Source organism: Erythrolamprus reginae, chromosome 3 (genome assembly GCF_031021105.1).
Source record: "Erythrolamprus reginae isolate rEryReg1 chromosome 3, rEryReg1.hap1, whole genome shotgun sequence".
Classification (NCBI taxonomy): Eukaryota; Metazoa; Chordata; class Lepidosauria; order Squamata; family Dipsadidae; genus Erythrolamprus; species Erythrolamprus reginae.
Window position 1 is genome coordinate 203,791,102 of NC_091952.1, and position 15,640 is coordinate 203,806,741.

General features: G+C 40.5%; 1 protein-coding gene across 3 annotated transcripts in view; it reads right to left on the minus strand.

Moving 5' to 3' along the window:
* Positions 1–6,023: 6,023 nt before the first annotated feature.
* The window catches only part of SS18 (SS18 subunit of BAF chromatin remodeling complex), a 43,918-nt gene continuing 34,301 nt past the window's right edge, over positions 6,024–15,640 (minus strand). For all 3 annotated transcript variants that reach the window (XM_070747667.1, XM_070747666.1, XM_070747665.1), the window contains one exon: positions 6,024–7,581. In XM_070747667.1, the coding sequence (XP_070603768.1) occupies positions 7,555–7,581 (27 nt within the window). In that variant the 3' untranslated portion in view covers positions 6,024–7,554. The remainder of the gene's footprint in view (positions 7,582–15,640) is intronic.

Genomic DNA, 15,640 nt, shown 5'->3' on the forward strand with positions numbered 1-15,640 from the left:
AAAAAAAAACCCGACCAGGAGCAGTAGCAGCCCTCGCCGCCCCCTCCACCTTACTCCGCTTTTGCCTCCGCCTCCTCCCAGAACACTTATTCGGGGACACTGTTCCCTCTAAGGAAACAAACCCCCACCAGCGTTTTCAAACACTGCATGGCGGAGCCGGGAGCTGTTTCCTCCCGCAAGACAGCTGCAACCAGTAACCAAGCTGTCGGGCAGGGAGAAATCCCCATGGGTAAGAGCCCCGCCCCACCCGGCTGCTCTGGCTCTCTGGACCATGCCTACCCCTGTTTCTTTTTGGCGGGAGTGCCACCCTGGAAAGAAGAGGCGCAGAGAGCCCCTGACCATCATACCTGGGCTGAAGGGACCTGAGCCATGATTGTTTTTTATATTAAGGGTTTTTAAATTCTTTTTAAACTATTGGATTTGTATTGTTTTGTTGTTGTAAGATGCTCCGAGTCTCCAGAGAGGGGCGGCATACAAATCTAATAAATAATAATAATAATAATAATAATAATAATAATAATAATAATATAATAATATAATAATAATAATATAATAATAATAATAATATAATAATAATAATAATAATAATAATAATAATAATAATCCTCACTGATGGGTACGCCTTGTCGTGGTAGTGAGGCTTGTGTGCTTCAATGAAGCGGACAGCTTTGCCAGCGGTAGTGTAAACTACTGGTAGGTCTAACCTTGCCGAAGTGGTCAAAGCAGAGGAGGCAGACTAAATGTACCTAACCAATTTAAACTAATGGAGAGACAAAACAAAACTAAGTCCATACTGGCTCGGTCATTGCCCAGGATAAAAAGGACCGCGGTGGCTGCTGTGGAACCTGGGCAGCCATCGACAAATGAGCTACAGGAACAAAACAAACAAAGCTTACAAATCAAAAAGCGGCAGAAATTCTCAATGTCAGAGAATCGCACAATCATGAAGTGCTATTACAACTCGGATGTACCAATTATGGAAACAAGAATATGCAGACTCAAAAATAACGGAACTTCAACTGGCCGATCAGCGACGACTCATAATCAGGAACCAAATGTTCAGTGAAGTCGAATTAGAAGAAATACAGAAAATTTGTAAAATAGAAACACCAAAATCCTATCTGGCACCAGTAGAAGCTCCAATAAGATCTGGAGTCATTGCACAACTGGAACCTGATGAAAACTTGGAAAGACAGCAAGAAGCTGCAGATGAGACACTTGGCACTATAACTCAAAGGCAGCAAGGACTGAAGGACCAAATACTTGCTCATGCAGGGTCCAAAGGCAGAAAGAAAGAGACTGCCAGCCTTAAAAAACATAAGCAAGAAACGACTTGTCCCACTGATGGAAGATATTAACTCTGCACTTGCAACTGTCAATGTAACTTCAATTGAACAATTGAATCAGCTTGCCTACAATAAAGCTGCGATAGTAACTAAAGAACTAGGGTTACTGCAACAGAAACCAATCGGAAAACCAACTGGAAAACCAAAATGGAAAATCCAACTAGAACTGAAAATCAAAAGCCTGAGATCAGATGCAAGTAACTTGAAGAATATTAAGGAACAGAAACTGAACAATAAGAAGACCAAAGACAATTTGACAAAAAAGTACTGGCTTAGTACAAGAAAGATCGAGGAAGCTCTGGAAATTGTAAAGCAGCAGATAACAGCAACAGCCAGGAAAATTGAGCGATATGAAGCTAGGATCACCCAGTACAGGCAGAATCAAACATTTCAATCCAACCAGAGGCAGTTCTACCAGAACCTGCATCAGCAAACAGATAGGAAAATTGAAAAACCAGAGGTGAAAATAATAACAAAGTTCTGGAAAGATCTCTGGGAGGTTGAAAAGGCCTATAACAAAACTGCTGGGTGGATAAAGGAGTTTGAGAAAAAATTCTCAAAGAGCAATATGCAGCAGATGGAAATAATACCTGAAATGACTGCAAAAAGAGTGAAGAAAGTAAAGAATTGGACATCCCCTGGCACTGATCAGGGGCATGGCTTTTGGCTGAAATACCTGACCAGCCTGCATGCAAAAATGGCCGAATTGTTCAACAAAATGCTGCAGACAGGAAATATCAGTGAATGGCTTACAACTGGCAGAACATATTTAATACAGAAAGACACAGTGAAAGGAGCCATACCAGGAAACTACAGGCCAATCACGTTTGCTGACCATGCTCAAACTGCTGACAGGTATCATAGCTGACAGAATTCAGGACTACCTAGAAGAAAATGACATGCCAGTGGAGCAAAAGGGCAATAAAAGACGAAGCAGAGGTACGAAAGACCAGCTGCTAATTGATAAAATGATTTCGGAGAACTGTAAGAACAGGAAAACAAACCTATACATGACCCGGATTGACTACAAGAAAGCCTTTGACTCATTGCCACATAGCTGGATCATAAAATGCCTGAAGTCATTGGAGTCAATGAAAACATCAGGAAATTCATAGAAAAGGCGATGAAATATTAGAAGACTGAGCTTTTTGTTGGGAATGAAAGCTATGGACTGATCAGCATCAGAAGGGGCATCTTCCAGGGGGACTCTGTCCCAATTGCTATTCATCATCGCTATAATCCCGCTGTCACTCATCCTACAGAAAACAAACCTAGGCTACCAAACTGCCAGGAATTCACCAAAAATTTCATACCTGCTATATATGGATGACCTGAAGTTGTACAGAAAATCAGAAACTGAGATACAGTCACTAACCAACATTGTGTGAATCTTCAGCAATGACATCAGCATGGAGTTTGACCTAGATAAATGTGCCACAGTGGCACTGAAAAAGGGAGAAATGCCAAATGGTCAAACCATCAGTGCCACCAGCCAGAAGCCTACAGATACTTGAGCATCTTGCAACTGGATAATATCAAGCATGGTCATGTGAAAACTGTGATCAGCAAAGAGTACATCCAGAAGACCAGAAAATTTTTGAAGAGCAAACTGAATGGTGGCAACACTATCAAAGCTATAAATACTTGGGCCATACCTGTCATTAGGTACACAGCTGGCATAGTGAACTGGACTCAAGCAGAGATGGACAACTTGGACAGGAAAACAAAGAAAATTAATGATGATCCATCATGCACTACACCCTCGCAGTGACATTGACAGTCTGTATTTACTAAGGAAAATAGGCGGCGGAGGACTTTTGCAAGTGAAGCAGACAGTTGAAGAAGAGAGGCATGCATTAGCTGACTATGTGAAGGAGAGCAAAGAGTCAACGTTGATGGAGATCAACAATAGGAAGCTTCTCAAGGTGAAGCAAACTAAGAACCAGTACAGAAAAACTGTAACTCAATGTCGTATGGACAGTTGGCGGAACAAAGCATTGCATAGCCAGTTCTTGGAGAAGATTGAAGGCAAAGTGGATAAAGAAAATACCTGGTCATGGCTTACAAGTGGAACACTCAAAAAGGAGACAGAAGGACTAATACTGGCAGCACAAGAACAGGCCATTAGAACAAATGAATTGAAAAATCAACAGGTGATCCAAAGTGCAGACTCTGTAAAGAAACAGATGAAACGATCGATCACATACTCAGCTGCTGCAAAAAGATCGCACAGACGGACTACAAGCATAGACACAATGCTGTGGCACAGATGATCCACTGGAACTTGTGCCAGAACTACCATTTACCAGTGGTAAAGAACTGGTGGGATCATAAGCCCGAAAAAGTGGTTGAAAATGAGCAAGCAAAACTACTGTGGGACTTCCGACTTCAGACTGAACGAATTCTGAAGCATAACACAGTAGACATCCTGATTGTGGAGAAAAAGAAAGTATGGATCATCGACATCGCAATCCCAAGGGACAGCAGAATTGAGGAGAAGCAGCTAGAGAAATTAGTGAAATACGAAGATCTAAAAATCGAGCTGCAACGACTCTGGCATAAGCCAGTGAAAGTGGTCCCAGTGGTACTTGGCATGCTGGGCGCAGTGCAAAAGGTTCTCAGTGGACATTTGAAAACCATTGGAATTGACAAAATCTCCATCTGTCAATTGCAAAAGGCCGCTTTACTGGGATCGGCAAAAATAATTTGCCGCTACATCACACAGTCCTAGGTGTTTGGGAAGCGCCCGACTGGTGATGAAATACGAAATCCAGCATAGTGATCTCGTTTGCTGTGTTGTATTGATGATGATGATGATGATAATAATAATAATAATAATATCCCCCCTCTTCTTAATGACAGCCTCTTAAATATTGGAAGGCTGCTGTCATTCCTAATCCTTTTCATTAGACTAGATAATGAAGAGGGGCGGCATACAAATCCAAATAATTAATAAATAAATTAAAAATATATCCAGTTCCTGTAACCATTCATCAAGTTTCAAACTCTAGCCTCCTGATCATCTTTGTTGCTCTTCTTTCCATTCAATATACTGCTCAAAAAAATAAAGGGAACACTTAAACAACAGAATATAACTCAAAGTAAATCAAACTTACCGTATGTGAAATCAAACTGTCCACTTAGGAAGCAACAATGATACTGTCTGAGATAGACTGCTGGTCAAAATGTAATGCACAAAAATGGACACTTTCAATATTCTTAAATGTATTTGAATCTCTGTTCATGAAAACAAATGTCATTACATTGTAATTAGAAAAACAAAAAAAGGCCAAGGGCCATATCAAATTAATAAATAAGTATCAGTTGCATAAATCTTTAGAAACAAATAAATTTCCGATTATTTTTCTTTTCCATTAAATATTAAATACCTTAATAAGCCCCTTATTCCAATTTTCACCAAAGTTAATGGTAAAAAGATGTTGTCAAAATATCCTTTCTGAACCCAGAACAAAGGAATAGGTCAAATGCTCTATATTATAGACTAAAGAATGTGAATTCGATCTATATCATGAATATGCTGAATAAATGAAATTGTGCTTAAAATAAAAATGTCCATAGTCCATGTCCTAATAATCAAGAAAATGCTGAAAATTGTTTAAAATAATTTATCAGGAAGTTAGCACAATTTATTAGCACAACAAAGCATTTTGAAGGAGCCCTCATTATTGATTACTGAACATATCAATTTCATTCAAGACACTTTAGATGTTACTTTTATTAACCTTTTGTATGGTTAATAAATAATGTCTATTTTTGAAAATTGTAATTTGCTATTTTCTTGGTACCAAAACCTGAATTTGTTTGAAATGAACATTATTTATTAATATAGTAATTTCTGGGTTAATTCCAAGAATTAGTTTGATAATAATGATCTAGTGATTTAAACCTTCAAGAGTATTTGTTTTCTCTAAGAACATACATATGTATATACATACATATATGGCATTAATTGCTATAATGCCCTGAATCCTAAGCATACATTTTCCTTTCTTATTCTTAACAAATAAAAACATTTCTTTTTGGCTGAGAAAATGATTAGTCTCTTTCATTTTTTTTTATTTTGCATTGTTTCCTATTTTTGACTGCATATAACTAGAATGACTTAATTTAGATAAGATTTTGATGCTGAATTTCCATTTATAGGGGGAATAGCTACTTGCATCACACATACTTTATATTAGACTTTGTTTAGGTTTCAAATTAAATTAAAACAGAAAATAAAATGAAGCTATCTCTTAAGTTATTTTAACCTAACAGAATAAGGTAATGTTTGTCACCAATTAAACACTTGTATGAAAACAGGACTGTTATAAAACAATTAAACCTTGAAGATGCATTATTCCCTAGGAGAGAAAACCCAGAGGAAATTCTGCTTATTAAAATTGCAATTTTAAGACAACAAAAAATGGTCTAGAAAGACAAATTATTTCCTAATGGCAGTTAAGCATATTCTAAACAAGGAGCCATAACAGATTGAATTCAAAACATTTTTCTCAATTCATTTATCTAATTCAGACACCTTGATCATGATTCTAAGAAACAATTGTGATAAAACTTCTAAAATAAAAATATACTTTAGTTATCCTAAATAAAACAAAAATAAAATAGAAATCCATTATACATTTAAATAGTAAATTTAAATGAGCAATTAGGATATTAAATCACAAATAATTTATTCTTCTGTTAAGAGTTGATGCAATACAATTTTAAATAGTAATGAAGTACACAATGGTGAAAAATTGGCACTGAATCTATAAGCATGTTATTCATATCAATGATCTCCACGTTTTTAGTTCAAAACTTGATTTTAATTAACTGACATAAAATATTCTCTATTTAGGATTATGGAAGAATGTATCTTTGTCTTAATTCAGGTACTTCCTGCTATTTTCCTATCAAAATATAGCAATACACAACTGATTTTTATTAGCAAATTTTCAAATATCTGCCTGAATGTATGTATGCTTCTGCAACACAAAATTCAGTAATGCGCCTCAAATATAATAGGTCTTTCCCCCATGAATCTGTGTTTGCTCTGGATAGCAAATTTCTCTAATGTGGGATTGGTCAGAATTTATAGTTTATAAGGAAACTGACATTTAAAAAAACACATTAAAATTTAGTTTTTGTCTCATAATAACCAATACAAACATGGACATATACACAATTGTATTCTCTCTTAAAGATATTCACTCTTGAATGAGAAGGTTTAGACAAGTTTTACAAAAGCTGCGATAACTATCTTTGTTACATAGTAATTATTGTACTACAAGTTAAATACACTTGTGAAATAAAATACATGTCAACCTATCTATAATTTGTTTATAAATACTTTGTAAATTTAAGTCAGGCTAAATGAACACTTTTCGAAGTCATTGCTACTGTAATCAAAAAAGGATCACAGCTCTTATTTATTTGAAACCATTACAAGGCCATTAAAAATCATGTTTTGTGTTACTGGAAGAAAAGGTAAAATGAACTGCCACTAGCACAACCATTTTACAGGTTTCCACCAAGTATTTTAAAATTACTTTATATAGATGTGTTATATGTTCCATGATAATTCCATCATTTCAGTAGTTGGGATACACAGTCTTCATATCAGGATCTGTCAAATACATGGTTGACTTCTCATCCAACACTGAGGCCAGCATACACCACCCACAAATTCCATATATAACAGTTTGTATTTCTCCTTTACTTGGATTTCTGACCTTGCCAGTTTGTAGTGTACTACCTTGCATATTCCACATGAAAAAACATAATATATAAAATATTGCTGCTGTAAAAATTTTCCCCTTACTCTTACAAAAGAATCTCTGGAAAAATACTAAATTCCCTTAACCTTCATAAACATACAGTACTGCTCACATACTTCAGTCTGTAACTGTTTGATATACAGTTCTAAGCTCATTGCAAATTGTTTGTGAGTATATTTTCTGTCCAATATTGCCATCTAGAGTACAGATGTATTTTTTTCCGTAAGGACAATTACATTTGTTTATAATTAGCTGAGAAAAGCTAACCTAGATAGGCAATATACTCCAATACAGCCATTTATTAACAAGGCAAGGTTGTCATTTTCTTTCTAAAATTAGAAGCAATTGAAGATTTTCTTCAAAAGATGTTGACAATGCCGAAGAGACAATGAGGCTGCTAACCAGTATTGCTTATTAAAATTATGTTTTCACTGCTGGTAATTTCCATACTGCCCCTATAAATAAATTGAAAAAGGAGGATAGTTAAGTAAAGAGCAAAAAACTAAAAGTAAAATTCACATTCTTAGCATTGATTTCTTTTAAAGTACGGTTATTTCTTATTTCAAGTGTGAAGAAAGACATTGGAATTATATTTTTAGCAATATATTGGTATTTGATTTCAGTGGTAACTATTCAAAAACAATTGCGTACAGTAATTCTATTCTTTAGAATTATTGTTTGGATCCCAGAATTGTTTCTTAAAACAGATCTTGCTTTGAATATATAAAAAAGTGAATATTAAAAATTACACACACACACACACACACACACAAAAAAACCACCCCAAACACTCCCCCCAAAAAATATGGTTTCCCAAAACAGCTTTTTAAAAATCATTGTAAATACAAAATAATTTATTCTTTGTGTCTGCCTTTTAATTTTAATATGTAAGTATAACTTTGTTCAACGATAGATTTTTACCTCTACCAAATCACATATTTACAAATGTTAAGGCAATTTAAAAATGCAAATATGTTGGAACTGTCCTCAGATAAAATGAATAGGATAAATAATATTAGATTATGCAACCATTATATACAGCCTATTATTACCAACATAGTATTCTCTTGGTAGAGGAACATTTTTTAGCATCAATCAATATACAGTGGTACCTTGCCAGTGGACTGTATTAAAAAAGGCCATCTTAAAAGCCACTGGACTGTATGTAAGACAAATAACTAAAGGTAAAAGGAAGAAGAAACCGCTATGGTTTAGCAATGATGTAAGGGCTATAGTCAATGAAAAAAAGGCTGCCTATAGGAGGTATAAAGAATCTGGAAGTATAGCTGATAGGGAGGTATATAAAATGAGACAGAAGGAGGCGAACAGATAATATATGCTGCTAAAGCCTCAAAAGAGGAAGAAATTGCCAAATCTGTAAAGAAGGGGGATAAAACCTTCTTCAGATATATTAATGATAAGAAGAAGAAAAACTGCGGCATCACGAAGCTTAGTACCGGGAATAATACATGCATTAATGGGAATAAGGAGATCGCTGACCATTTCAATAGCTACTTCTGTTCAGTTTTCTCAAAAGACACCTTACAAAATAATACTATAGAGGGATATAGCATTGCTTCCAGCTGTACGGATTCAGCTCCAGTGATCTTAGAAGCCGATGTCTTAGAAGAACTTGAACGATTAAAGATAAATAAGGCAATGGGTCCAGATGGCATCCACCCCAGAGTTCTTAAAGAACTCAGATCTGTCATTGCTACCCCCCTGACTGATTTGTTTAACCAATCCTTGTTAATAGGAGAAGTTCCTGAGGATTGGAGAATGGCCAGTGTTGTGCCTATTCACAAGAAGGGCAGTAGAGAAGAAGCTGGTAACTACAGGCCAGTTAGCTTGACATCAGTTGTAGTTAAAATGATGGAGACTCTACTCAAAAAGAGGATAAATCAGCACCTAAAAAACAATAACTTATTAGACCCAAATCAGCATGGCTTTACTGAAGGCAAATCATGTCAGACTAATCTCATTGATTTCTTTGACTATGTCACAAAGGTGTTGGATGAAGGTGGTGCCGTGGATATTGCCTACCTGGACTTCAGCAAAGCCTTTGATACGGTTCCACATAAAGAGCTGATAGATAAATTAGTGAAGATTGGACTTAATCCCTGGATAGTTCAATGGATTTGCAGCTGGCTGAAGCGTAGACATCAGAGAGTTATTGTTAATGGCGAGTATTCTGAGCAGAGTCAGGTTACAAGCGGTGTGCCACAAGGATCTGTTCTGGGTCCTATTCTTTTTAATATATTTGTGAGTGACATAGGGGAAGGTTTGGTAGGGAAGGTTTGCCTATTTGCCGATGACTCTAAAGTGTGCAATAGGGTTGATATTCCTGGAGGCGTCTGTAATATGGTAAATGATTTAGCTTTACTAGATAAATGGTCTAAGCAATGGAAACTGCAGTTTAATGTTTCCAAATGTAAAATAATGCACTTGGAGAAAAGGAATCCTCAATCTGAGTATTGTATTGGCAGTTCAGTGTTGGCAAATACTTCAAAAGAAAAGGATTTAGGGGTAGTGATTTCTGACAGTCTCAAAATGGGTGAACAGTGCAGTCAGGCAGTAGGGAAAGCAAGTAGGATGCTTGGCTGCATAGCTAGAGGTATAACAAGCAGGAAGAGGGAGATTATGATCCCACTATATAGAATGCTGGTGAGACCACATTTGGAATACTGTGTTCAGTTCTGGAGACCTCACCTACAAAAAGATATTGACAAAATTGAACGGGTCCAAAGACGGGCTACAAGAATGGTGGAAGGTCTTAAGCATAAAACGTATCAGGAAAGACTTAATGAACTCAATCTGTATAGTCTGGAGGACAGAAGGAAAAGGGGGGACATGATCGAAACATTTAAATATATTAAAGGGTTAAATAAGGTCCAGGAGGGAAGTGTTTTTAATAGGAAAGTGAACACAAGAACAAGGGGACACAATCTGAAGTTAGTTGGGGGAAAGATCAAAAACAACATGAGAAAATATTATTTTACTGAAAGAGTAGTAGATCCTTGGAACAAACTTCCAGCAGATGTGGTAGATAAATCCACAGTAACTGAATTTAAACATGCCTGGGATAAACATATATCCATCCTAAGATAAAATACAGAAAATAGTATAAGGGCAGACTAGATGGACCATGAGGTCTTTTTCTGCCGTCAGACTTCTATGTTTCTATGTTTCTATACCAACCCCTCGTCATACAAACTTTTCGAGATACGAACCCGGGGTTCGGATTTTTTTTGCCTCATCTTACGAACTTTTTTCACCTTACACACCCGCCAGGATGCCCCGCCTTCGGACTTCCGTTGCAAGCGAAGCGCCCGTTTTTGCGATCCTGGGATTCCCCTGAGGCTCCCCTCCATGGGAAATCCCACCTCCTGATTTCCACATTTTTGCGATGCTGTAGGGCAGGGGTCCCCAAACATTTTACACAGGGGGCCAGTTCACTGTCCCTCAGACTGTTGGAGGGCCGGACTATAAAAAAAACTATGAACAAATCTCTATGCACACTGCACATACCTTATTTTAACGTAAAAAAACAAAATGGGAATGTACTATTTAGAGGTGGGGAAGAAGTCTGAAATTCATACATGTTTATGTTTTGTTTTTAATTTTCTTTTGTTAACATCTGATTGGCTATACAAGGTTTTTTTGGTTTATAGAAAAATGTATAAAAATATTTATAGAAAAATATATAAAGAAAGAAGGAAGCACTTTGGCATAATGGTTAATAAGTTAGAAATATAATTGGTGTTGTACTTTTTGAAGGAACATTAAGGAGGGAATTTAATTAAAAGAAAAGTATGTACCTGGATGACAACATTAGAAAAAAAAAATTTGCAACTTTTTTGATGATTGATATTAGTTACTGACAAAATACCGCATTTTATTCAAGAAAAATTAGATGGTACATTGTATTGTTTGAATGTATGTTGAGAGAAAAATTTAAAAAAATTTACACACACACCCCAAAAAATGTCCTTCCTTCCTCTGCCCCTCCATTCATTTCATTCTTCCTTCCTTCCTTGTTCCCTCCATTTCTTCTTCCTTCCTTCCTTCTTCCTTTCCTTTCTTCCTTTTCCCTCCATTTCTCCTTCTTTCCCTCTCCCTTTTTCCCCTTCTTTCTCATTTGTTTTGTTTCCCTCTCCCTCATTCTTTCCCTCCATCATTTTCTCATTTTTCTCTTTTTCTCTCTCACATTCCCTCCCCCTCTCACTTGTTTTCTCTCCCTCTCGCTTTCTCTCTCTCTCTCTCACTCCTTTTCTTCTCTCTTCCTTCCTCTCTTCTTTTTTTTCCTGCCCTGCAACACGCCGTGGGGCAGTCAGCTGCAAGCAGAAGCTCCAATACAGTGGCACCGATGTCGGGTCGCAGTACATTGCTGGCGCTGCACTGGGCATGGGCACGGGCTGGCACTGGCCCGCTGGCTGGGCCGGGACAGAGATGCCAGCCCCATGCCCAGCGCAGCACCAGCAATGTACGGCGTCCTGCAACACATCAAGCTGCCGCCGCTGCCAGTGCCTTGCAGCCCCACCCCCACGGCTACTGCTCAGTGCCCTCCCGCTCAACCCACGTTTGGCTGCGCCACCTTCGCGGCTTGCCCTGCTGCCCCGCACCCGCCAGAGCTGCCCGGTGCGGACGAAGTGCAGGGCGAAGTAGGCAGCGGCTGCTTCAGGCCCGCCCCCAAGCTGAGCTTCCTTTGGCTTCCTTTCAGGCAAAGCTGCAAAGCTCACCTGCCGCCTCAAAGGAAGCCAAAGGAAGCTCAGCTCAACGAGGACCGGCTGTTGGTCTCTTGAAGCTGCCGCCGCCGCCCACTGCAGAGATCCCTTCGCCCGAACGGAGGCGGCGGCGGCGGCGGGCTCAAGGGACCAAGAGCTGGTCTTTCTTGGCGCTGAATAGTTGCAGCCTCTGAGGCTGCTTCTGCCTCCAGGCGAAGGGATCTCCTCGGTGGGCGGCATCGGAGGCTGCAGAAACGCAGCTCCGAAAAGGACCGGCTGTTAGTCCCTTGAAGCTGCTGCCGCCTCCATTCGGGCGAAGGGATCTCCACAGTGGGCGGCGGCGGCAGCTTCAAGGGACCAACAGCCGGTCCTTTTCGGAGCTGCGTTGCTGCAGCCTCCGATGCCGCCCACCGAGGAGATCCCTTCGCCTGGAGGCGGAAGCAGCCTCAGAGGCTGCAACTATTCAGCGCCGAGAAAGACCGGCTCTTGGTCCCTTGAGCCTGCCGCCTCCACCTCCATTCGGGCGAAGGGATCTCTGCAGTGGGCGGCGGCGGCGGCAGCTTCAAGAGACCAACAGCCGGTCCTCGTTGAGCTGAGCTTCCTTTGGCTTCCTTCGAGGCGGCAGGTGAGCTTTGCAGCTTTGCCTCGAAGGAAGCCAAAGGAAGCTCAGCTCGGAGGCGGGCCTGAAGCCGCCACCGCCGCCTACTTCGCCCCGCGCTTCGGCCGCACCGGGGCCAAGTAAGCCGAGGTTAGGCCTGTCGCCCCCAGTTCCAAGTGCGAGGCCTGGGCGGCGGGCAAGCATCGGGAGGGCTTCGCCGTCGCCTGGCCGGGGAAAAGCTCCCCTCCCCGCAATCCGGCCGTTAACAAGTTAGTGCGCGGGGGTCCTGATGGCTTGTTTACTGTCCCCTCCAGACGCTCTTGCAGAGCTTCCAGGCTCCCCGTGGGGCAGCGAAGAAGCAAAATAGCAGCACTCTCCCGCTGTCTCTCCCCCTCTCTTTCTTGCTTTATTTCTCTCTCACACTCCCTTTCTATCTCTCCCTCTTTCTCTTTCTCTCTCTCTCTCCCTCTCCTCAGCAGACCCCCCCCAACGCAAAAGTGCCCAAATGCGCGCAAACCTCACCGGTGCAAAAAAAAAAAAAAGAAGCAAAAAAGCGGCACTGGGGGGACCAAGACGGTCTGCAAGCTGAGCGTCTGGAGGAGGAGGAGGCGGAAAGCCAGGTGGCGGGGAGGAAAGCAATTGGCCAATTTCTTTCTCGCCTTTAGGGATAGGAACTGTTGCTGCTCTGCCATAGGGTGCTTTTCTCCCCACCCCCTGGCTTTCTTCTTCCTTGCCGCCACCAGACGCTCAGCAGCAAAGTGGAGGGGAGATTCAGGAACTTAGTATATAGATGGTAAAATCTCGTACGCTGCGGCGGGCCGGGCAAATGACCTCAGCGGGCCGCATCCGGCCCGCAGGCCGTAGTTTGGGGACCGCTGCTGTAGGGGAATCCCAGGAGGGGAATCCCAGGATCGCAAAAACGGGCACTCCGCTGGCAACAGAATTCCGGAGGTGGGGTTTCCCAGCGAGGGAAGCCTCAGCGAAATCGCACCATCGCAAAAACACGGAAGTCCTCCAAACCCCACCTCCAGACTTCCGCGTTTTTGCAATGGTGTGATTTTGCTGAGGCTTCCCTCGCTGGGAAACCCCATCTCCGGACTTCCGTTACCAGTGGAGTGCCCGTTTTTGCGATCCTGGGAGTCCCCTCCTGGGATTTCCCTACAGCACCGCAAAAACGCGGAAGTCCGGAGGTGGGATTTCCCATGGAGGGGAACTTCAGGGGAATCCGACCAGCGCAAAAACGGGCGCTTTGGCTTGAAAAAGGGGTAAATTTGGGGCTTGCACGCATTAATCGGTTTCCCATTGATTCCTATAGGAAACATTGTTTCACCTTACGAACTTTTCACCTTACAAACCTCCTCCCGGAACCAATGAAGTTCGTAAGACAAGGTATCACTGTACTACTAATATTTTTACAGTCTGTTTGTAACCTTAAATCAGGAAAAACTGGAAATTACAGAGCAGTAACTATTGAACCAAAGTAATCAAATGGACCAATTTACAGAATGCTGGGATCCATGATCTTCCTATAAGAATGAAATTTCAAGAAATTGTGGACCCTTCAATACTACTCTGCTTTCCAATTACACTCCTCAGAAAACTGTAGGTTGCATGGTGTAGGGAAAGATGGGAGGAGCTTTCTTTCCTGCCTTCTGCAATAAGTTGGCAACAAGGCCAACAGGTGAGCCATGCTTGGTTGCTTTGGAACTCGGATGCTGGCTTGTGAGGTGGACTAGCTGCGGCTGACAATTGATGGCTGAGCCCTTTTTCTCTCTTGAAGGAGAGGGCCCTTTGAGGACATGTCACATGGGGAACAGGACTGGGGTTTTTCTCACAGTCCTCCTCCCCTCAGCAAAGTGGCAGGCAGTTCCACAGGTCAGTCAAGGAAGAATGATTTCTGATGTTCCCTACCAAATTTCCGTAACATTAATAGGTAGGAAGTTGGAAATCGCTCCAGCTCCACTGTTTTTTTGCCCATTTGTGGTAATTTTGTTTCTCTGTTTAGATAAGGAATAACCCACTGGACCAGGAGTACAATATCTAGAACTGATATGCAGAAAAATAAAACAGCTGAAATACATGTCTTGTATGCTTTTGCTTTCTGATCTGAAGACTGAAAGACAAAAGATAATTTTTGGACCCAACAAACATTGGTATTTATTTTATTATTTTGTTTTTGTATTACTCTGGTTCCTCAGGAGCCAAGAATAATAATAAAAAGTATATATGTCAGAAATATTCAACATAAAATATTAGATAAAATATTTTTAAATATTTTTAAAGAAACAATACCAAACAGGAAAAGTACAATTAAAACATTTTTTTAAAAAAATTGTGGCAAGTTATAATTATAATTTGATTGTGCCAGTTGGCATCTCCCTGTCACCTGTGCATTTCTCTGTGCTTGTTTGTTTAAAGCTTACTTTATTCCTACATAAGGGCGGTGTGGTGCCTCAGTGGTTAAAATGCTGGACTTGTTGGCTGGAAAGATTTGAGACCCAAGATTCACATGACATGGGTGAGCTCTTGTCCTCTTAGCACCTGCCAACTTAGCAGTTCAAAAGCATGAAACTGCAAGTAGATAAATAGGTACCACTTCAGTGATAGCCAAAGGACCGCAAAAATGTCTTCTGAAATTTCAATGCCTTGAAATGAAGATGAACACCACCCCCTATATTCAGAAATGACTAGCAGAGGAAAAACCCGCAGGGATCTATTCATTCATTCATTTTTCAAATTTATAAACCACGCCTCTACTGACGGACTCAGGGCGGCTTTTGCCCACAGCTAACAGTGAAACAAACCAAAAGTAAATTATATAAGCCTGTGGGCCAGATACGTCATGCGCTGGCCATGGCCAGTTTAGAAAAGGGGGGAGAAGAGTCCTAATATGCCATGTGACACTGCTTTGACAGCCCTGATTTAAGCAGTGATGGAACCAGATGGCACTACCAATAATCTTCTCTACTACTTAACAATCTTAGCTTTAGGCCCATGACAATTCATCAACCCATGCAGGTAATAGTAATGCTTATTAGCTCTGAAGACTGATTCTAATGTCCAGCTAGTTACCTGAAAAGTAAAGAGAACTTGTATATGTGTAATTCTTGATTTTACCTATTATTTAAAATGGTTTCAGATGAAATACTTAGATATTCCTATTGGGTAGCATTTAAATTTGAACTGTAAAAC